The sequence below is a fragment of the Argiope bruennichi genome, chromosome 3 (assembly GCF_947563725.1).
Source record: "Argiope bruennichi chromosome 3, qqArgBrue1.1, whole genome shotgun sequence".
Lineage (NCBI taxonomy): Eukaryota > Metazoa > Arthropoda > Arachnida > Araneae > Araneidae > Argiope > Argiope bruennichi.
Window position 1 is genome coordinate 93,942,555 of NC_079153.1, and position 25,267 is coordinate 93,967,821.

Below are 25,267 nucleotides of genomic sequence, written 5' to 3' on the forward strand. Positions count from 1 at the left end.
AACTGATCCATTCTGTTTTCTACCCTACATTTTCTTTCTCTTTTGAAAAATTAGCTTAAGATCAAGTATAATAATTCAAAAACATTTCATGCACTAACTTGAGAAACTAGTTCACTTCATATCTTACAAAATTTTGAGTAATGGTGAGCTAAATCCAAACTATATTAAGATTGGACTCTTTCAACTGATATGTGAAAATTTCTAATTTTGAGAAGGGGGGAAAAAACAGCCTTTTAAATTCTGGTATCACAAGCATTCAGATTCATTAACTACTGTTAAAAGCCAGAAGATAGGGATAAAGCTGATTTGGTATCTTATTAAGCAAATTTCATTTAATTTACATAATTTAAGATTTTTTTTGTTGTGAAGAATGCTAAAATAAGGGTGGGGTTTCTGATCAAGATTGGCATTAAAATAAATAGTTAATACACTGATATCCACACAGCAAAAGAATCAATCTGTAAATTCATGGTAGCTGTCACTATATGTCAAACTTTAGAATCGGCATTAATGGTTCAAATTAATTGGAAAGATAACAAAAATATGTGATTTTCTTCCAAGTCATCAGTAGCATATGGTAGTTGTGACACGTCTTTCCATTAATTATTTATAAAATATTATCAGCTTTCCATTCACTTTAAACTATCTTAAACGAAATCTGATGTGTATTAAACAGAATACATCAACTCGCAGGTCCAAAATATCTGAAGCATTTAATTTAAATAATAAGAAAATTGGACACACATAATTTTTGGTATGATTCAGTTCTTATTAGTAAAATTAATTCATGATACATCTCATGTTTAAAAAAATTGAAATCAGAGAAAATAAAAGTAATAGTTTATTCATTACAAAAAAAACGCATAAGCAGATATTTTTAGAACGATTTTATCTATAACATTTGTATATACAAAATTCATAAAATATATGCAAGCCTTCCATAAAAACACATAGAATGACAGCAAAAAAATTGAAATCAAAGATCTTACAATGTACTTTTCTATACATACATTACAATAAGGATTCATAACAGCTTAAGTATCATAGAGAATTTGTAAAAGATCATTAAATGGAAAAGACAGATTCAGCAGTGATTCAAAATATTTCCAAAACTTGTATCAGAATACAGCAAATATTGAAAAATATACTTTGTTACAGCTTCAACAAAGAAAGCTCTTTATTTCAAACCACATTTAAGTGTTTTGCTAACATATATCTGTTCGCTAAGCAAAAGAAAATACAATTTAAATGTAATAGAAAGACAGCAATAGGAAGGGGAGGGGAAGAAATACCCTGTACAAAACATATATAATAGTTGATGTTCGAAAACACCATTCAAGAATAAAATAACCAATTAAGATTTCTTCCATCTAGAAGAAAACACACAGCATATAATATATAAATCACAAATTGAAACGAACGAAACAATAACCTGAGGCATTTAATATTTCTTGCATCCTTTTGATTCGAATAGATTTGGTTTGATTGTCACAACAAAGATTGACTTTTGATTTTTGCTCTAATTCAAAATTGTGAGATCAAGCAACAACACAGTAATATTATGGCAAAAATTATCACCAATTGTAAATGCCCCAAATTAATCACAGGAACTACATAGGTAATCAGGTAAGAATTTCTACTTGCAAAGTCCCGACTGATGGAAAAAAAAAAGGGTTAAAGTTGCAGAGGTAAAAAGTTCATGCAGAATTTTATTGCACAATCCTTGCTGTGCTTTAGCCCTTTTTTCCTTAGTTATTTCAAGACACTATTATATTTTAAAAACTCAAAATGAATTATTTAACATTAAAAAAAGACATAGTAAAATGTGGCTTCACTAAGTAGATTCATATTTTATTTCATGTTAATTAATAAACACCTCAATATGGAAGTATATGTATAAGCAGAAAATACAAACACACATAAGAAAATCATATCAAACAAATATTATTTGTTAAAAGACAACAATCCCTTACTATTTTGAGAAAACTTATGGAAGATCTTCCACTGTACTACTACACAATTTCTATATAAACAAGATTCAATTACAGATTTAAAATGCTATTAGTAGCACCTACATACGAATATATAAATATACAGTTTTTAAAAAAAGGGAAAGAAGTCCGAGATTATCTATTAATCATTTGAAAATCTAGAAGTACTTAGAAAATAGAAGAATACACATACAATTTTAGAATTTTATTGCTAAAGTATTTGAATAACTAGTTTTCAAATTACATTCTTCTTAAAGATATTTAATACCTAGACATAAAAGTAACTTTAAAATTCACACAAGATTCAGTAAACTATGAATGGCAGTATAGAATAGTATTAATAAATCTCACAATTGAGTAAGGATTAAATCACAGTATTTACAAAAATGTATTTGTTGAAATGTACATCATTCTGTTTTACATGATATATTGGGCTTTAGGCATATACATAACATATTTAATATTATTACATATAATGAAAACAAAAAATTTTCTGACGTTAAGATAATCTCGTCTATGATTTTTAAAAACACTATACAAGGAAAATCACTAGTGTACAATAATTTATGCTAAAGTTACAGGACCTAACACTTATTAAAAGTGTGTTGTATTTATTCTTATATTTGTACCAAGTAGATAAGATATAAAGCTTCTCTTATCAAATATAAAAGCAGATAATGGTTAAAATAGGAAAATGTTAATAATAAATTAAGGTATGGAGGGGGAAAAAAACATTTCGTGTATTCTAACATAAAGGAAGCAATAAAATTCCACAAATCAATGTAAATGATATAAGTTTTTTAAAGAGTTTAATATAGGAAGACACTTTAGAATACTATTAATATTAAACTAGGTGATTAGATGTTCATATTAAAAATTTTAAGGAAAAATAGTTTAAGTAATAATAATATGAATTAAAAATCTAGATTAAAAAAGTTTTTTAATACAAAAAATCAAATTCAAATCAAGAAAATTACAGTAATTTACACAAAAATCTCGCTAAATATGGGAATAAAAACACTGAGCAAATAATTTTCCATTAAAATATAAACGAATACAATAGGTTAGTCTTAAAAATATAAAATAATTTATTCTTGAAAATTTGCAAGGACAATTCTGATTTTTTGTATTTTGGACATGCAACACAGATGAAAGAAAAAGTAACTAGATTTGGCTAAGTAGAAAAATACTTCTTATCGGGATATGAATTCTCACAATACATTAAGATTCAGTAAACACAATAACAGAAGATTAAAGTAACAGGTAAATACAACCATAATTGAAGTACAAAGGCCTACAAATAAAAATAAACAAAAATATCAAAATATTTAAATTAGTTATTTTTAAATTAGTTAAACACTAAATTCCGAATTATAATCATCTATATTTCTGATATTAACTACTTCTTAAGGCAGGAAGAATAAGGCATTTATTTCATGAAATAATGGACAAGTTTAAATGCAATATACTTTCTGTTTTAATTAGAATCTGCTCATTTTAATTTATTATTAAGAGCTCAAAATAACTCATGATTTAATTACATTATAATATTCCTCTAAGGAAATAAAATGCAATTTGATTTTAAGAAAAAATCAGCTTTTAATAAGTACAGAATTTTAAAAAAAAACCATGCTTATAACAAATAAGAAAATTTTATAACATTTGTAAGAAAGGGAGAAAAAAGAATTTATATACAAAAGGGGAAGAAACACTAAGATTTTACATGATTAAAAAGTAATGCATTGATAAGATAAATTATTTTTTTAAACAGAAACATCTGAAAGTCATTTTTAATGAAACTTTGTCTTTTCAAGAAAGATTTTAATAAATAAATAATAAATAAATAGCAATAATATTGCAAAATTTTGTCTTGTAATCATCTGACATGCTTTTAGCTCAAATTCACTAATTGATAGTCAATATAACAAAATTTTAAAATTCAATTTAATATACAATGAATAATTTTTAAAAATATGTTTCTTTTTCTTGTATGAATTCAAATACAACAAAATTTCATTTAAATGTTTATCAGATAACAGATTTGATAGACAATTACAATAAACAAGTTTCAATTAAGAAGGTGAAGCATAAAACAAAAACACATTGTTTTATAAATTTTTAAACCTATGGCATGCTTTACTTTGGATGTTGCCGTCTTTTATTTAAGAGCGAATTATTTGTTTTATCCAAATTCTTCAAATGGACAGTGTCATAATCGACTCTCATGGTTGCTAAGGATCTAGTCATCTCCTCCTAAATTAAAAAAAAAAAAAAAAAAAAAGCACTACAGACCAATTCTACATAACATCATACAATGTTAAATGATGTAATAAAAAAAAGTATTTACAGTAAAAAGTACTATTTTAAGTACAAATATGGAAAATACAAGATTTAATAGTACGAATAAAATAGACAAAAAGTCCTATATCTCCAAATATTTATTGAATATTAAAACCAATATAGTTGTATACATTCCAAATACATTAATTATAAATGAACCTTATAATTCAAACAATTAAATATAAACATTGTAAAACTTATTTATGAGTAACTGTAATGCAAGCTCATTTAAACATGTACTTACTTGAACATCTGGCCAAGCATATTCCTCTTCTTTAAGAACTCTGATTGAATGAAGTGGAGTTTGAGGCACTTCTGTAAATTGCTGAAAAAGAAAACAAATATATAATAATAATAATAGATTATAATAAACATAAAAGCCTCCATAAGAGGGCATCACAAAAGTAAATGAACAGATAGAAGAGTAAAATGCTAAAACTATTTTTCTCCTTTTTTTACATAAAAGTATGATTACAACAATGATTTAATATTTATATATAACTAAAGAAAAGAAATTTTCCTAATCAACGAATAATTGCAGCAAAATTTATTTCTTTTCATAAACTTAAACTATTATTTAAGTATTGACTTAAAAAAAACTACTGTAGCCGATGAAAAAAAGAACACATAACTTAACTGCTACCATATATAGTACTGAAGCAATAATTTGTTGCAAAAAAATACATGGTTTTTCCATAATAAATTGAATGGAAAATTAAAATTCAGATGCTTTATCAAGCTTTGAGAGAGGGAAGAAAGATATATATATTTTTTTAGTTATTTTATTCAAGTCTATTTCTGATAAGATACTTACAGCAATCCATTTGTGATTCATGACTTGTTCAATGTTTAACCTTTTTGCTGGATCAGTTAAAAGTAAGCCTCTAATAAGTTCTTTAGCTAAAATAGAAAATATTGTATAACTAAAAGAAGATAAAATGTATCGAGTATTTTAAATAGCAAACAAAGAATAAAAGAACTTTTTCTAAGAAAAAAATACTTACATATAATTTTATAACTAATACCCTAGATTTATTATAATTTTCTCTCTCCTAAATCTTACCAGTATTCAAATTTAAGTTCTAAATTAGAGGCAAAAAAAATAAAAAAAATAAAATGTTTCATTACAAGAATATATTTTGGTGACAAATGTCTAATATAATTAATATAGATATAATTATAATGTAAATATAATTTGTAATGTAGATGCAGACAGATGTAATTATTCACAAATATCCATAAATAACTATTTTTTTATTAAAAAAGTTATAAAGCAGTTGCAATTAAAGGGGAAATCACAGTATTTATGTAAATTACCATCACTGGAAACATGCTCCCATTCAGGATTGGGAAAATTATATTGTCCAGCTCGTATCCTCTTTTTCATTCCAGGGGAGATAGCAAGTCCATGATTACTATAAAATGGGGGAAATCCACAAAGACTAAAAGGATGAAAGAAAACAGATAAAATATATTGCAATATAAAATAATGAATTTCATCTTCCACATTTAATATCAATACTATATCAATTAAGCAAAAAAAATTAATATTAGGAATCTATATTACATTTCTAATTAACAAAATGAATCAGGAATTTCAACTATTTCAAACAATAGTTAAAAAAACTTTTAAGAAAATTCATTTTGATAGCATATCAAGAGCTACATAATTTTTTCATCCCTAACACCAAAAAATGAAAATTAGAATATTTTATTCATTTTTTGAGGTGTTAAAAGAATTCATTAAGCTTTAAAAAATGGGAACAATTATTACAGGAAGGAAAAAAATATTGTATAATTTTTTTTCTCGATACATAAGCACTTAAGAATTTTCTTATGACAATCGATTTTTATATGTCCAGTCCTATTAAGTAAATATTGTTGCATTTATAAAAATATAGAATATAATATTCATGAGATTTAATAAAATATATGTAGGACTGAAATATTTAAATAATGAATATATTCATATTTCCACTGTGCTATATCTGCACAACTATCAAAAGGATGAAAAATTTTCTCACTCAAATAAAAAATACTGAAATATATTAAAATTAGAAGACTTTCAAAACCATAGATTAATATTGAAGATTAGAATAATTTTCATTCAGAAAACGTTCTAAAGATTAAAATATTCGCAAAATTTTGATGAGGTGAGGTTTGATGAAATAGGCCTCATTAAATTATTTTTTAAAAATTTGAATAGGAAGAAAAATTTTTAGATTTTAATTCATCAAGTTGGATGAAGTAAAGTACTTAGTATTTCAAATTTCAAAAATTAAAATACAAGAATATTTTGTTTTAGGTTTTTATCGACATTAAAAACAAACATAAACATGTTAAATAATTAAAATATAGAACATGTATACAAACAGTGTAATATCAAATTAAATGCTAATTTGTAAAAACTTATTAGTTCTAGATTATAAAAAAAATGAGACGATAGAGATAAATAAAGCTTGTTTTTGAATAACTGATTAAAAAAATATCAGTTACTTACAGAATATACATAATGACACCTAAGGACCACATGTCACACGATTTATCATATTTTTCAGGTCCTAAAACTTCAGGCGCTTAAAAAGAAAAAAAAAAAAGTTTTTTAGGTATAAAAAATAACAGTATTAATTAATAAGTAAACTGTAATTATTTTCTACTGCTTACCAACATAATATGGAGTGTAACAGGGTGTTTGTAGGGTATTTAAATGGGTTGTTTCTTTGGCAAACCCAAAATCAGTTAATTTCAGAATTCCAGCAGGATCACGTTTAGAGTACAACAAATTTTCAGGCTACAGAAAATAAAATATATTACACATGAAGCATATTAATATCGTTAAATTAATTCTCATTGATGAAATATGATACATAATTATGAAAAAAAAATTATTACTTTCAAATCTCTGTGGGCTATATTCATGCGATGAAGATGCTGTACTGCTAAGCAAATTTCTCTCATTATTTCAGCAGCTTCTACAAAATAAGAAAAAGCAAAACAAATAATTTCTTTTAACCTCTGTTCAACTTTAACTATTAGAGTTATTATTTAAATGTAATGCATGCATACCTCTTTCAGTGAAAGCCCCCTCAGCTCTCTCTTGAATACGTTGAAACAATTCTCCTCCTTCCATGCTAGGAGAGTTTAGAAACAAGTAAATAATATGCATTTTACAATACTGAAAATGTAATAGATTCATATCTCCATAATACAATGTTGCATGCTTAAAGATCAAGATAAAAAATCCTTATGAAGTGATTTTATTTCTTTAAGAAACAAAAAATATAAGTTACAATGATTCTAGATTATCAAAGATGTCATAATAAGTGAAGCAAAAGAACTTTGCCAATTTTTATAGTAAAAACTTAAATAGTTAAGATTTTAGTATGAAATCCCACTATAAAATAGTGATGTAATAAAGTGAATTTTATACTATACAACTAAACAAAATAAATGCTATAAAGCAGAAAAGCAGAAGACTCATCAACAGAATTTTCTTATCACAGATTAATTAATTGATTAATTAATAGAAATTGGTGAGATATTTTCAATAAACATATTTTGTAAAGCAGAAACAAATTACTATTACTCTAGCTAATTCAAAATAACTATAGTTTTGCGATATATCTAATTATATTCATCTAGGCTTATTTCTACAGCTTGATTTGCAAATTAAGAGCAAAGAGAAAAAGAAATTACCATTCCATGACAACCAATAAGCATTTATAACCGCCATATAGATTTTCATAAACATCAATTACATTCACAATATGTTTACAGTTACTTGCACGCCAGTGTAATTCCACTTCCCTTCTGGCTTTTGATGAATCTCTAAGAACCTAAAAAATTTAATTTTTTTTTTTAATATTAAAATAAAAACACATATTTCAGTTACAAAACACATTAAAAAAAGACAATACAATATATATTTCAAATTTTTAAAAAATGCACAATTTTTATAATTTAATTATTCTTCCATTAGTAAGAACTATAGGTTAAAGAAAAAAATGGGCTAAATAACCTAAAATTTCATTTGATTGTTTTTGCTTTTAAAAAATAATACAATAAATTTAAATCCACATATACCACAGGGAAATCTATTTAATTTTAACTGATTTATTTATGAAGTACATTTATCTAAATTATAGTAACATGAGATTTTTTCAAAAATTCATAGTTTGCATTAATGATGGCATTGATTTCAAATAAAATTTATCAGAAGAAAGAAGAGACATGAAATTCTTTCAATATTCTACATAAAAAAAAAAAAAAAAAAAAAAAGAGTATTCAAAATTTTTAGGCTCTTAGTAAATAAAGATAAAAATGAAATTTTTTTTAGTTTTATCATACTTACATTTTATTCATAATCATAAATTATAGCAAAATTTATATGATAATTACTTTTTCATCCACAAAAGAGTTACTTTACTAATCTTTCCAACCTATAATATTGATAAAAATGTCTTTAAATATTGAATGATATTCTCTACAAAAAATTTGATTCATAAATAATGAACACTTGAGTACTAGTGTAATAACCTCATGCTAATGGCAACTTTTTGTCTTAACTAAAAGTGACTGGAGAACTTTACATTTAATCACATATTATTGAATGCCATAGTCAAGTTTTAGCTAATAATTAGTGATTAATCACATAACATATTTTGTGATTAATCATTGTTATGTAATAAAAACCAGTATTAAATTTTGAATGGTAAAAATTTATTATACATAAATATTATATATTTCACGATTTTGCTATCTTATAATACAAGAAATCTCATTAGAATTTCCTTGATAGGAAAATATGTTTTTTTTTTTAAATAAGGTTTGTATACTTTTAAAATTACTTCTTATACCTCAAAAATTAATTACAGAATGCAACTACTAATATTTAAAAAAATGTATTAACTATTTAAACTAAGAACAATTGATTTATTATGATACAAATATCTGTGCAAATTAAAGCATACTTGCATATACATCTACATAATATAATAAACATTTTATAATCTATAATATGGGACTAATTTTTAAAAATTACCTTCTGTTTTGTTCATTTGCATCAAAACAGCAATTACACAAAAAATCAATTGTCAAGATATGTATGCAGCTTAAATTAATTAAAAAACAAGCCAGAGTGGTTACAGAAATAGTGAAAAAAATTTCCCTGACCAAAACTGTAACAACTCCTTCATATATAGCTTCTAATTATATTATTTTCTGGCTTTCTCCCTACTTGCTGTATGTGCACAATACATATAATAGTTTTATGAGTTATTTAATATAAAAAATATATTTAAATGAAATTTAATTTTTTAAAAAATGGAATGAACAGCCTACAAACACTGCTAAAACAGCATTTTACATTTCTTATATGAACAAAATACTAAAAATGTTGATAAATATTTTGCTTCTAAGAATTATAGGAAAAATTAAAATTACTGTATGCAACACAAGTCATTATTTTAACAGTAAAGTTTAACATGTTTTTTGCTCAAAATTTTAAAACAGTTTAATAATTAATTAATACTTTTAGGTACCAGAATGACATGTTGGAGCATAATTATAAAAACAGTACGATTATATGCACCTAACAATATATATTTTAGCAAAGATTTAAACAAAAGCAGCTGCTAAATATTACTTTTAATCTTCTTATTTTTAAATCATAAGAAATTACTTCCTCTAATCTTAAACTTATGCTCTTATAAACGAATAAATATATTTTAATTTCATTTTTATTACAAATACCACTAGATGTAAAATACTAATTTAAAGATAACTTCAATAACAAATACCTACCTATTACAATTAAAATTCATTAAAAAGGCTAAAAGTAATATTCAATTAATAATTTTAAAGCTGAAATATCAATAGAGTATTACAAAAATATTTAGTTTAAAAAACAATTAGTCCTACTTTAATTGAATTAAAAAGATTCAAAACTATATTTTTACAAAATTCTGAGACTTGCAATTTCTTCCACCACTCTTAAAACTCTCTTTTTGAGCTGCCTCAAGATTTTTTCTAGCTTTAAATTTTTTTAGCTGATACTGTGCTTCTCTTTTCTTTTTCCACATTTCACATAATTCCTTCCCTTCTTTTCTTAATACTTTTTATATTTGGCCCATCAAATCCTCACATTTAAAATCAATTATTTTTACATTTTAAATATTATACAAAATTGTTTAACAGTTTTTTTTTTTTAAATTGCATAACGTAATTTTAATGATCAAGCAAGTTAACACTGTTCGTTAGATATTTACATTATCAAAAAAATTAATTTAAGAAGCAAGCACTTTTTTTAAGTCATTACTTGGTTTAACATCATAAACTCCCAAGCACATTTTTGTGATGAGGAGCAATTCCAGTGTTTTTGTATCTAGGCTTGAACAAAATTCTATTTTTTTTTTTTTTTTTTCCTAACCTTGCTAAAAATTCATTCACTACCAACATTTCTATGAAGGCAGATTCAGAAAGAGGGTATTTTGAGCTTTTCTTTTGATTTCAATTTTTCATAATTTATCCCTATATATTTGTAACTTCGTAATTTGCATTTAATTTCTGTAGCAATTATGGAAATTTTGAAATTATTGGAGGGTTTTATTAGGTTATGTTTTAATTAGCCAAAATTAAACTTAGATAGTTGTTTACCTTATTTGTTACTCTGGTATGGAAGAAAATAATATGGTTCCATGCTCAAATTTGCAATATCTTAAGGGACTTTGAAATCTCAACCTTTTTAAATCTAGTATCGATTTTAAAATTAAATAGAATTATCACCACAAACTATCAAGTTAAATTCTGTACATTGCTTTTAATATGATGATCTTTTCATATTATTATTATACACATACTAGAGAATAGTTAAATGAGAATAAGTGAAATTTATTTTTAAGTGATAAATATCAAATAAAAAAAAAAGGAAAGCTGTTATAATTACTACACTTAAATATTAAATTCTTATATTCATCATGAAGTGCATGAATAAGATTCTCTACATTAAAAAAAAAAAAAAAAAAAAAAAACTTAACTTTAAACATAAGGTATACATAAAATGATTTGGAAGAGTAAATCTATATATTTCTATGGTGTTATTTATCACAATATGATGGTATGCACTTTAAGTTAATGTTTTTTAATCCATAAACAAAAGTATTATATTGGTATAATATGAAATCCTACTATGCAAGTCAGTTCTTTTGAAAGAATGGTCATACGTAATGAAACTAAATGATAGATAAATATCAAGCTTTAACTTATTTTACAGCAGATTTTAAATCAATAATCATGTTATTAAGGTAAATTTCCAAAGCACAAGACAACATGGAAATATTCCAAATATAGAAGCATAAAAGTATGAAACAAGATATTTATAAAGAATTCAAAACTATATGTTGCAATTTTTTCATACACATTCTACAAACAAATGTATTACATAAATTTAGAATCAATATTACTCAGCAATGACTGTTTTAATTACAATTTGTGGAAAACATGTTACCATAAATTTTGATAGCATTTTAATAATACATTTTTAATTTCAAGACATGAATAAATATATGATCTGTACACAATATAACACAATTTCATACGGTATAAAAATTTGAACACAAAATTAAAAGCTAATCGCATTATTTCGTAAAAACAAAAACAGTATTTACTTTCAACGCATATTTTTGTCCTGTTTTTCGATCGTAACATTCTACAACTTTTCCATTGATCCCTAGTCCTAGTACATTATCTGTTATACTATAATCTTGCATAATTGATATTTGTTTTGGGCAAAGTGGGGGTCGCATAGTTCCGTATTTTTCAATTCCGCTCATCATATTGGTAATATATTTTTTGGGACTCGATAGAAGAGATTTCAGATAATACACAAACCAGTAAAACAAGAAAAAGATTGACAATATATTTTGTTCATCAGCATGCAGTGGGTTAAGAATGAAGTTACGATGCGGATTGCAAGTAAAAACAGAAATGAATATATCATAAAAATTTCGTAAACTAAGGCGCTCTTTCACACCCACAACACCAGATGTAGCTTCCATAAAATCACAACCTTTCTATTTCTCTTAATTATCATTATCGTTGCCATCAGTTGCGTCATAAATGGTGCAACCAAACAGCGATAACGATTAGCTTTTTTGCAAAAAAAAAAAGAAAAAAAAAGTTTCTTAAAAATTACACAAAAGAAATAGAAAACAATTTTTAAAAATAAAAAAAATCATTTGAATTTTAATTTTTTTTTCAATATAGAGTAAGGATATCTTCAGTTGCTGAAAAAAATTATTATTAAAAAACATATATCAATATTAAAATAGATGTCGCTAAGAAGTTGTAGACCTTTCAACGCGATCGAGAAGAATACGAAAGTCCTGTTTTGTCTGGTCTGGTGAACTGAGTATTTTGTTTAATATTTGACGATTTTTTGAGATTATTAAAGAATAAATCCGTCCGACATTGGCAGTTTTGTTCATTTTAATCACACTAATAGATTTGGATTCATAATAATAAGCAACACTGAATACTGTCAAATAGTAAGTGTTTCTTTTTTTTGGTATTTAGAAAAATCTAGTATGTATTAGTATATTTACAATTAAGTAATCACTTCTATAAAAGAATTAATTTTTGAAAATTAAATGAAAAAAGCTTAAGATACATTTTAAATGTGAAAATGCTTTATATAATAAAAGTTAGAGGCATGTTTTTGATATTTTATGATATTGAGATTAACTGTACAATAAAGCGTACCCTTAACATGCTCTACATAGCGTAAATCTTAATTTATAAGTTGTGTGTTGTTGTAAAATATGTATAAATCTGTAAATTAACTAATTTCTTGTATTTTTTTAGATTGTTTATTTTCAATTATTTTGTGTTGTCAACCTCTAGAGGATTTAATATACCTAGGATAATTTTTATGTGCGGATTTTGTTTACTGCAATATTTATTATTTTATAGATGATTGACTGCTGTATTGAAATATTGTTTCGAAGTAATATCAAAAACAGACCTGATTGCTAACACAGTTACACTTCCTTAATAGGAACAAGGTACAACTGTAAATATTTTTAGATAATTTGAAAACTTTTCATGATTTATAATTTATTTCTTTATTTTTCTCTGAAATTGGTAAAAAAAAAAATTTTTGGTAAAAATAATTTTTGATATAAGCTTTATGATATATTAAGGTAATGTATTCTGTTTAATGGTATTGGTTAATACTATTGGGTTAATAAATTTTAACTTTCCAGATAGATTGAATATTTATTATAGTATTTTAAATGTTGAATTCATTTATTTTATGTCTCAATTTTTATTGGTTTGACAGAAAATAAGCAATTAGAAATTAACTGATTATTGCAATATTCATTTTTTTTAATATATGGATTTTTTTAAAAATTCAGTCATGACTGAATGCACTTGAAATTTCTGAAAATGTTGAAATTTTTGATTTTTTTATAAATAATGTTCATTTTTATTTATATCTGGTAATTTTAAGTTCAATTTTTTTTTTTTTTTTTTTTTTTTTTTTTGTGGGAAAAATCATTGAAGTATTTTTGGACGTTTCTAAAATATTTGCTATTTTAAATAATAATTTGGAATAATATTTCACGTCATTATTTGCATGCTTTTTTTTTTTTAATGATTTAAAATTGTTCTGTAAGTAATGCCTGCTTGAACTTGGCTAAGTTTATTCAAACAATGAAGAACCTTGAAGGTATTTAATATTTACTCAGAAGTTATTTAACATTCACTATTTTCAATGGTTTATTGAAACCAATATGTAGAATTCACTTTTTGTTAAATATGTTTGTGCTTCTTTAAAGAAATAATAGTTACCTTTTCCATTCTTAATGGAAGAGTTGAAAATAACTGCCTTTTATTTTATCATTGAAAATTAAAAATTAATATTTTATTAATTAAAGCATTTTAATTTAAATAAAGATTTAAATTTAATTAAAATAAACATTTTTATTTTTAATATGGCTTTCAGAAGACTTAAATTGCTTTTTGGAATGTCTGTGTGTTATTCCTATAACATTGATGTTTTGGCTTAATGAAAAATTCACTATTATGTGCCAATAGTGAATTTTTGGTGTAACTGCTTGTCTGTCATTGGCAAACATAATCATTAGATTAATGTGACATCTTTGGAGAATCGTGATTATTGCAACTAGAGCATTTTAATCCATGGTTGTAATAATCATGACATACTTAATGATTAATTAGTGACATGTAGCTAATACATGAGAACATATATATATATATATATATATATTCTTTTTCAAACAGTAAGTGAAGAAAGTGAAAGGTAAACCATAAATTTTAATTTTTTGTTATAAAAAACTTTTAATTTTTTATTGCTTATTTAACAAAAATTAAAATATTAATTGGAGCATTAATAATAATACCAAATGATTAGCATTTAATTATGTATTTAGTTCTTACTTTACAGAAACTATAGAATGAAAGTTAAAAATTTAAATTTCTTTTTTTTTCTCGTTTTTCGAAAAAGTTTTTTTTTATTATAAAAATTTTATTGTTTTAATTAAGGATGTATTTATAAAAATTAGATATAAAAATTAATGAAACTATGATATTAATATATCTAAAGTATACATAATTTTACTTGATTGTCTTTTCAGAGCAATGAATATGACTTCTATATTTTCCTGTGTATGAGGTATGCAATTATTAGAGCAAGCACAAAATTAAGGCAAAATTTTTTTATGCATATGTACATCTAGGAAGAAATTCTCTCAAAATGTTTTCAAAATAAACTTTTCGGTTAGTTTTTTATTTTATAAAAGATAATTTTAATTTTTCGTATAAGATAGATTTTGTAATTTCTGAAACTAAATTTATATATTGTAAAGCCTGGCTGTAAATACCTTGATATGATTTAAATTATTCCTTCCTAGAATTTTTATCTAACATAATATTTTCATATTTATGATTTAAACAATTTTTTTAATAATAATCCATCTAGAACCCTCCTTTTCATGCACCTCATTCCAACTATCATATTTTGTGTGACTATTATATGAAAAGCTTCCAAAATGCTAAACATTTTTCAATAATTTTTTAAAAATAGTTTTAAAAAATATTGTTTAAAATAATAAATTCTGTATGTGTATGTTAAAAGTGAATATACTAAGAATAGAAGTAGAATTTAAAATCCTTTTATAGAGTTAAAAGTCGAAATTTAAAAGAAGTCTTAATTTTAACATTTGTGAAAACATTCAATTAAATAACTGTATAAGGCATTGAAATTAGTTTGATTTTCATTATAACTATAAAAAGTTCATTACAAATTATGCATAAAATTATTTTTATAATTATTAAAATTGGTGAAAATAGTTGAGCAAAATTTAAACTAATTTCAGTAAAACGTTTTTTGACTTTTAAAGTGGTATAATAATGATTTTTATTAGATTACATTTTCAAACGGTTTTTTTTTTTTTTGGCTATATTTTCAAAAATTAATTTTTTGACTGAAAAATTGACTGTAATTTTTTTTCTCTCATTTTAAAGAGCATATATTCTAAATTTCATGAAGATTAGATAAAAACTTTCTAATTTCTATGAGAAACAAACACTGTTTTAAAATATGGATTATTGTGAAAGTGTAGATGTACTTAATTGATATAAATAAAAATTATTTATTTAAATCACACTACCTACTCATAGAAATTAAATATTTATAACTACCTCATTAAAGTTAGAGTATTAGTTAATAGGTTTTATTATTTCTGGATCATACTTTTTTTTTTACTAAATCTGTTATGATTCAAAAGGCCAAACAATCAGTAGTAATGAAGAATACTATATTTATTTGTTAAAGAAAATATGCTTTAAAGGGAAAGTATAACATGTAGTTGGTGTAGTCAAAGCCTGTATGAAATCTCAAAATGTTCTGTAAAGCAAGGACACTGGTGGAAAATTAAGAAACAACTTTCTCCGTTTCAAGGCACTTGCAGGTAAAATTTGTGTTCTCTTTAGAATGCTTATAGTGTTGCTTGATTTTATCATCCCATAATTGCAAATACAGATATATAACAAGAGCGTAGAATTAGTTAAAGTATGAACAGAATTGTGGGAACATAGACAAAAGGTTCATATTTACTTAGGGAATTGGTAACTAATAAATACAGCATATGTGCCATCCAATGTTCATTGGAAAGGCGAAAAAATTTATATTTTAAATGCTAAAAGTCCCAGTATCTATTTGCTAGCATGGTTCAAGGGCCTCTGTAATACTATGTTAAGTTAAATCGTTGCCTTTAGTAATCAATCAAAATTTTTAAAAAATGAGTGAGAGAGCTTTAAAATGCTATTTATAGTCTTTATTTAATCAAAATTAAATATTGTTTGACAAATAAATGCAGGTGTACATTGTATTCATATAGTTTTAATTTCATATATGTGTGGTTTTGCCGATGTATTAGTTTTGATTTTTTAAAAAGTTTGTTATGAATTAAAATCATAAATGCTTTGATTCAAATTTTCAAAATGTTGTTGGCCCAAATTTGAGAAATGTGTGGGTTTGGAAGCTATCAAGATTTTAAAGGTGAATTTTCTTTTAAAATTTAGCTTTTAATTAAAATTTTAATTTAGCCTTTAATTTAATTTTTAAAATTACAGCTCGTGGAACACTCAGATCACGAATTCATACTATGTTAAGTCTCAGGTCATATTTTTATTCAGTGTTAAAATTATAAGTATTATTTTTATCATGTTTTAAAATACATGAAAAAGTATTAAAAAGTAGATACCCTTTATTTGTTTTTGTTATTGCAACTGTATAATGATTATATGAATAACTTATCCCCACGGAGAAAATATGCAAGTTGTAATTTGATTGTAGAGCAAGTATTCTACAAGACAGAGGATACTGTATTGAAATAATATAGATTTTATATTATAAATAGTATAATTTAATATTCTTGAAACTTGTAGCAGATAGAATTTTTTATATGAAATTGAATTAAAAAATTTTATTAATAAGCAGAGCTCTTCTTTGAAATTGTTCTCATCAATGATGAATTTTATAGTCTGATATTCAAAAATATATTCATGAAAATAAAAAAAAATAAGGTTAAGCATTTCATTTAAATTTCATATATTTTTAAAAATAAATTCTTTTAATTCAATCTGAAAAAAAAATTGTAAAATTTTGTTCATGAGTAAAAATCTAATATTTTATAGTATGTTGTGCATTTTTCCAAGAAATCTTTAAAATTCTGATTTTTAATTAAATTTGTCTTATTGGTCATCACTTATGATGAATTTTTGCATCTTAATGATATAAAATATTATATTTGAAGTATTTGATTTTTAATTATTATCTGCAAAGTGCTCTCTGCTCACTTGTTTAATGTAGTTAGTGTTTTATTACCTTATGCCAAAGCATTTTTCTCAAATGATCGCTTATTTCTTTATCAGAGCAGCATTCTTTTTATTTATCTTTGGTTTTAATTAATTTCATTTGAAATACATATATAAATTATACCTAATATCAAACCTGTTTATTTTTTTTTAATATGGATTATATTTAAATTCTTTCAGAGTGCAGTATCATAAAGCCAAGTCAGAAATTTTTTTAAAAATTGTATTTCTATTTTTTTTAATATACCATAAGCTCACAAAGCTTAAAACTAAGTTAGGACTATTAAAAAACATTAACCCTCTGACTGCATAATTTTTAAAAATCATTATTTAGATGCGATGTTTGCAAATAAGTTCAAATGTTTATCAAACTAAGTGAACTGATACCATATGTTATTTGATAATAATATGTTATAATACAAATCTGTAATTGTAGAAATAAACACTAAGCTGTGACAAACGGAGGATGCAATAGAAAATTGACTGATTGCCAACTCGCGGAATAAGCAGCTTGAGAGTTAATATTGTAATTAATTATGTTGAAAAATAACAAATGTGGAAAACAAATTGTTATATTGATATAACTCTGTAGCAATGAGCTTGAATGGCTATTTTTAATATTTAGAAAATGCAAGATAAAACTATTTTGATATTCATGCTTCATAACAGTTAAAGCATTCATCTTCCTATCAAGCAACTTTTTACTCATAGCAAATTCTTCATAACATGTTAATATTTTTTTTAAAAAAAAATTATACAATTTTGCTATCTTGCTTCATAGCTTGTATACTTAAATCATTTGAATTTATTGCTCCAAAATTTCTAATCTAATGTTACATAAGGTTTTTTTAATGTTACAAATGAGCAAAACCTGCCAAGCCTGCAGTTGTCAAATGTTTTTCTAGTCAATTTTTCTAGTATCTGATTTGTTTATGCATTTTTGTAAGTTTACTATACTCTGTTTCACCCTAACTTGGCAGTAGTGTATATTCTAGGCAAGCCGAATCGCAGTCGTTGTCAGGGGAACTGGGTTACTTTAAAGTACGAAGTTACTAGAAATGCAGATCGCTGGCGAAACTTTATCTCGCAAATTTTTCGCCAAATAGTAAATATTTATTTACTTTATTATATTATCACTTTTTCAGAGAATTAATTTTTCCTTATTTTCATTATTTTTTCAATACATTTTAATAAATCATTAATGTTATTTCATTTCCTTTCATCGTTTCTCAAAAGAAAACCCTAAATCTTTCAATATTCTGTAAAGCGTAGTTCGGCTAATGTTTTTCGAAAAGATATCTGTATCATCGTTCACATCTTTATCTAATGTTGGAATCTCATTTCTACGAAAAAATGCATGGATTTTTCGTCAAATATAGAATAATGTAAAATCATCATATTTTACAAGACCCGAATGTTTACCTACTGAGCCAGGTCGCTTCTTTCCAGGGGTACTTAAAGGACTGGATGCATTTATTTCTTCTTTCAAAAGGAAAACTGTTCATTGCGAAACACCCGTAAGGTGCGAAACTTTATCGACGATTCGATTGATAGAATCTTGAGGGTTTTCTCGGAGTCGAGAATAAACATTTAATATGTTTCTGCATATTACACTTTTTGTTGGTTTCACTCGTCTTAAAGGTGTGCACAGCGTAGTCGGTGTTAACACTTTCTATTTTTCAGACATTTTAGAAGTGAATAAAAATGACGAATCGAATAAATATTCAACAATCAAAACTAATAACTACTAATGTGATTAATAATATCAAAAATATCAGCTGGTAAAAAAGCGAGAATTAAAAAGTACGAAAGCTGATAACGGTTGCGAACCGAATGAAACTGAGTTGGCGGAGACGTAAAAGAAAAGCGCGCCAAATTATTGACCTTGAAGACCGGTTCTAGCCAAAGTGGAATTCATTATGTCAATCTTTTAGCTTTATTCGTTCGCTTTATTTACAAAATACTTAACAGATAAGCACTTCTAACTTGAGAATAATTTTAAATACATACTGATAAAAAAAGGATTTCTGTAATTTATGATATTATTTGATAAATTTCCGCTCATTTTAACTATTATAAAGTCGGAATTGATGGAGAACTCTTTCCCAACGCGGAGCGTCACATTTTCTACCTTTTACAATACTGCCAAGTTAGGGTGAAACAGAGTATAATAGTTAAATATTTAAAATGTGAATCCTGCAGTGCTTTGACGTCACTCTATCAACTCTCAAAGATAAACGTGACAATGTTGATAACTTCTGGTATAATAAGAGCAATTTGATTCATTTATGGTGTTAGAAGAAGCATTAGTCTTTTTATTTTTGTTATATTACATTCTAAAATGAAAAATAGGAAGTCACATATGTTTGAATTTCCCAGAGTTGAATTATTACTTATATGGTTTATTATTATTATTATTTTTGCCGGCGTCATTGCTTGGAAGCTGTGTAAGGATAGTTTGGCTATCTCTTTTTTCATTTTAATTATTGTCTCAGTTCAAAAAGTAAGTTAAATTCATTGCCTTGCACTGACAAATGTTGAATCCATGACAAATGTTGTCTTTAGAATTTATTTACAGGATTAATTAGTAGATGAATCTTGGAGATTAATTCAGTTCATAGGTTTTTATGCATTTTCATTTTATTTTGTATTTTTTAGTGTAAGTAGAGATTATTCTATTTCCTGATAAACATGATATATTTTAATGCATTTTTTTTCTTTTGAAATAGGTACATGATACTCTTCTGATCAACTTTATTCTGGAGTGTGTAAGCTTTATTTATTTATCCGAATGGAAAAGAAGCATCCTCCAAACAAACCGCGGAATCATTTGTCTGCTGCAGCTTGTCACCCAGCTCCAATTCATTCTTCATCCACATCAATTGAATCTAAATATAATATAGGTAATGCTAAGCTTTCCTCATAACATTGAAATTTGATAATGGTCTGATTTTGTTCATGTAATAAAACTACAAAAAGACTTGCTTGACATTAATCGATAACATAGAAAATCATTAAATTTAATCTTCTCTTTGATTAAAGTATGTAACCTTTAGTTATGTAAAATATATATGCTTTCTAGTAAGTTTTAAGCCATACATATCTAGTGTTTTTGCAAAGATTCTATCTTTCATTAATTTTCATTAAGATTATCTTTCATTACCATTTAGTTGAAATCCATACTAAATATCCATTATATTTTCAGATACATTAATCAGTTTAAAAGTATTAATTTGAATGAAATGAAATAAAATTTCATTTATGTTATTTTAGCACTTATTTTTTTCCAATTAGAAATTTTTTAAAATCTTGTTATTATGTATATATGCTATTAATTATTATGATTATTCCTTTCAAGATACAAGTTGCTCTGAAAGCTTATATACTTTTGTTTTTAGATGTTAGCAATAAAATTTTATATTTTTTCTCAATTTTTTTTTTTTTTTTTTTTCAATTTACCATTGGCATAATTTAAATCAAGTGATTGAGGTGTTCTTGATACAATATATATTTACTTTGTTCTAAAAAATTATCCGCTGCAGTTGTATTTACTTTTTTCAGAATATTAGCAATTCTTCTAAAGAAAAATTGCTTCTTTTATTTTAATTCCCTGTGCTTTTTTTTATTCATAGATAATATATATTTTGTCTGGTAGTGGGTGTAGTAATGATTGTTTGAATAAATTTGCCAGCATTTAATATTATGTCAGGAAACCTTGGGGTTAGACGGAATTTAATAACTAGGCTACAGGAGAAAATTGTATTTCAAAGAAATATTTTTTTTTTTTTTTTCATATTATGAATTTTTAAAGTAAATAAATAATACTTGTTTTACATATGTGAAAAAATATGTGGATTGTCACTTTGTTTTTAGTAGAAAAAATTCATTTAAGATTGATAAATTCAGATTTTTATGTTATAAATATGTTTTGATATAATTCTTCTCAGGCTGTATTCTTAAATATTTTACTGAAATTGATGGGTGATATTTTATTTTTAAAAGTTGAAGCCTTTTAAAAATGGAAGAATCCATGAAGCTTGTTGCATTCTTTTAATGCTTAAAACAAATGTTTTTATCTAAAATTATATTTTTTTTAAAAAAACTTGCTGTTAACAAATCTGTGTAAATAATAAATTAATAACTATTTTTTATACTTGAAGTAAAATGTAAAGTTTTAAATGCCATGTTTACTGTTTAAAAAATATGTTAACTCTCAGTAATAATGCCGTTATCAAATTTAGTAGTTACATTTCTGTACAAGTTTGTTAATATATGTTAAAAATTAAGATAGGAATAAATGCAACTTATTTTCTACATTAAAAATTTGATAAATGGTATGTGAAGTGTACTTAGTTTGAAAGCCCCCCCCCTCCACCTAAATATTCTTTTTATGCTTATTTAAGGTAATTAAATAGTTGCTTCAAAAAATTCTTTTTAAAAAAACTAAATTTGTTTGCTAAAATGTATTATTTCAGTACTATTGATATTCTACGATAATTTATTTTAATTAATAAGATTTTTTATTTGTTTCTTATTGCGCTTATTTTCTTACTTGAGTAATGAATGAGTAGTCCCGAAATAATTTTTTTTAGAAGTTAAGTGAAAGCTCTGAAAGGTATTTTATATTTAAAAAGTAGCACATTTATATTCATTATGCCCTTCTTAGATTGTTAAAGTAATTGGTTAAAAGCATTTTTTCTCTATTATTATTATTTTTTTAATTATAAAATTTTTTGACTGTTTTGCTGAAAATTTTATTTGAAGTGATTAATTTTGAAACCGAATCAAATAAATGTAAGCCTTCAGCAAAACTTTTAATAAAATTTGAAATACTACTTATCCCATAAGAACTAAATACAAAGAATTTGATCATGAAAGGTAGCCAAGGAATTGATCATTCATCAGTCACATTCTGTAATAAATTTTTAATATATAAAATGAATCCAAATATAATAAGTACATTACATCTACTTAAATACTTTGAGACAAATCCAAATAATATTATAAGTTGTTTTATAGCTGTATTGTCTTTAAAAAAAGTTAAAAACAAATATCAAATTTTATACTTTAAGAACATCAGTATAAAAAAGAAAGCAAGTACTAATAATCCTAAATTTATTTAAATCCATACAATTGAAGATAAGTAAAACTGTTAAAAAAAGATTTAAAATTCTTCTTTTGATTCATAAAAATCAAAATCTTTAATTTAATAGAAAATTTTGATTTCTAAAATTTTTTAAATAAAGTTCTTTTAATGTATTTTATATTAAATTATACTTGTTTATGGATATTCTTGCAAAATTCTTATATACACAAGCTTGTTACTGTAATGTTTATTTTATGGTTACAATCATGATTAAAAAAAAAACTCATTTAATTTAGCAGGGACCCACGGGTCAGTCTCCAACCATGCAGGTGTGTCTGGTACAGCTAGCAATAATACTACAGCAGACTTAGCAAGTTTATTTGAATGTCCTGTTTGCTTTGACTATGTCTTACCACCCATACTGCAGTGTCAGAATGGACATTTAGTTTGTGCCTCATGTCGCCATAAATTAACTTGTTGTCCTAGTTGTCGAGGACCTATAGGTAAGGAAAATAATTTATTTCATAAATGAAGTGGTATATATCATTAGAACTCAAAACCCTAGAGATCTTTCTGTTATAAAATATTTATTTGTTGTTTATGATATATTGGAATTATAAAAATTATATAATGAAACTCTGCTGTAATGAAATTTGTCTTTAAAACTTAAAAAAAATTTAAAACATGCAATTCTTTTTTTAAGCCCTATATCTTTTTATTCATTAACATTTGTATCTTTGAAATGTTATCAGAAAAGAAATAATTGCCTGTTTTTTTAATCTTATTAAGGATCAAATGAATGTTTGGTATAATTTGTTTTATATAACTTCATAAAATTTTATATAACTCCATAGTAATAGATCAGCATTTTTATTATAGTTATTTTTAGTATCATTTTTTATAAATATTTATTTAAAAAAATATTTAATCAAATATACCATCTTCAATTGCTGTTCTTGCCCTTTCTGGCAGTATACTTTAATCTGGTTTTCTGAAACTTTTCTATCTTATTAAAGTTGGGATAATATCTTTCAATAATGGAACTTGTAACTTTGACCAGATTATAAATGAATGTTTTGATCCTTACAGTCAACATAAATTCCTTCCCATTTCAGGAATCAAAGATGTGAGCTATATAATAATGTAAGATAAAATAATGTAATAATCCTTTCTATTATCATAATTTCAAATTCTCAGAATTGCAAATTTTGCATAATACGACATTAAATAGTAACTTTAACAAAAAAAATAATTTTAGAATTTATTCCTGTATCGGCAATATATGTATGCATGTAAAATATTCTTTGCAGAAACAAGTGTGGAGTTCCTTATCAATTTCTATTCTTTTTAATTTTATGGAAATATTGCAATTTTTGTTATCAAGATTTTTTCTCACAGCCACAATTATAGAAAAGTGTACCAACTAGGAAGGAAAAAAGCAGGAAAAACAGAATGTGTGAAAGCATTTTGGTCTTATAAAATATCAGAAAGGAATTTGATGATACAGCATTTTCATTCTGTGAGAATATAATAGCTTGCAAAACTTAGAATTTGTAGTTAAAGTGAAGATTGGGATAGAATGATTAGGAAATTATTTATAGAGCGTAGATAAATTAAAATTATTACGTATATACATAGAATTCTAAACACTTTAAACTACATATACACTAACACTTGAATGTATATATATATTTATAATATGTTCATTCATTCTAGTATTGATCATCCTTTAATATCTACATGTGGTTTGCCAACTGGCTGAATAATTATCATTTAATCTCAAAAGAAGGGGATTAATATGGGCTTTTTGTGCTGCCTATATCATCTGAGAATTAAAAAAAAAAAATTGTGATTTGCAAACTTTAACTTATAATTTTGAAACGTAATAAAATTTTGAAATTTATTAAACCACACAATAAGTCTGATGAATTCTAAAATGAATAATAACAAGCAAATATATACAGGACTTGAAATAAGCAAGTCACATTTTATTATATATAAATCTAACAGATGTTGGCTTTATCCTTTTTTATATATTAATCATATTTCTGGAATCGTAGGGAACTTTAAAAAAAAATATTAATATAGTTATTTGTTCTATTATTAATGTTTTTCCTTCTTTTCTGTTTTATTTGCATATGCATGCGTTTAGAGATGAATGATTATTATTCTTGGTATTTCTAGGTAATATTAGAAATTTAGCTATGGAAAAAGTTGCCACAACTGTGTTCTTTCCATGTAAATATTGTCAAAGTGGCTGCAAGCAACAATTGATGCACACTGAAAAAGCAGATCATGAAGAACTTTGTGAATTCAGGTATGATTTAGATAAAGTAATTGTAGTAAACCTAAAAAAAAGTAAATTTATTCATTATATTTAATAAAAAAATTTTCTCTCATTTATAAATAAAAAAGGGAAATAGATGTTTTATATTCCAAGCATAGAATTATA

General features: G+C 24.6%; 2 protein-coding genes across 6 annotated transcripts in view; one reads left to right on the plus strand and one right to left on the minus strand.

Moving 5' to 3' along the window:
• Window positions 1–881: 881 nt before the first annotated feature.
• On the minus strand, window positions 882–12,421 carry LOC129963739 (MAP kinase-activated protein kinase 2-like). The gene is made up of 10 exons (XM_056078266.1): window positions 11,996–12,421; window positions 8,028–8,167; window positions 7,398–7,462; window positions 7,224–7,303; window positions 6,996–7,122; window positions 6,832–6,907; window positions 5,649–5,773; window positions 5,146–5,231; window positions 4,576–4,656; window positions 882–4,244 (listed from the first exon to the last, which is right to left on the minus strand). Exons 1-10 carry the CDS (start codon window positions 12,383–12,385, stop codon window positions 4,128–4,130), a joined length of 1,287 nt encoding a protein of 428 aa, XP_055934241.1. The 5' UTR covers window positions 12,386–12,421; the 3' UTR covers window positions 882–4,127.
• Window positions 12,422–12,683: 262 nt separating this feature from the next.
• LOC129963120 (E3 ubiquitin-protein ligase SIAH1-like) overlaps window positions 12,684–25,267 on the plus strand; it is a 32,343-nt gene continuing 19,759 nt past the window's right edge. The window contains exons 1-6 of one of the 5 annotated variants that reach the window (XM_056077205.1): window positions 12,684–12,874; window positions 13,299–13,390; window positions 14,987–15,024; window positions 20,459–20,632; window positions 23,112–23,318; window positions 25,000–25,132. In XM_056077205.1, the coding sequence (XP_055933180.1) occupies window positions 20,521–20,632; window positions 23,112–23,318; window positions 25,000–25,132 (452 nt within the window). In that variant the 5' untranslated portion in view covers window positions 12,684–12,874; window positions 13,299–13,390; window positions 14,987–15,024; window positions 20,459–20,520. Of the gene's footprint in view, window positions 12,875–13,298; window positions 13,399–14,986; window positions 15,025–20,458; window positions 20,633–23,111; window positions 23,319–24,999; window positions 25,133–25,267 lie in introns of all 5 variants that reach the window. The other 4 variants (XM_056077206.1, XM_056077203.1, XM_056077207.1 and 1 more) reach the window with 4 other exon arrangements.

Coding starts and splice junctions, on each gene's coding strand:
- LOC129963739 (XM_056078266.1), bottom strand. CDS start 12,385: ATGGAAGCTACATCTGGTGTTGTGGGTGTGAAAGAGCGCCTTAGTTTA. Junction 7,463..8,027: donor TTATTGGTTGTCATGGAATG/GTAATTTCTTTT, acceptor AAACTCTCCTAG/CATGGAAGGAGGAGAATTGT. Junction 7,304..7,397: donor GGGGGCTTTCACTGAAAGAG/GTATGCATGCAT, acceptor CTTATTTTGTAG/AAGCTGCTGAAATAATGAGA.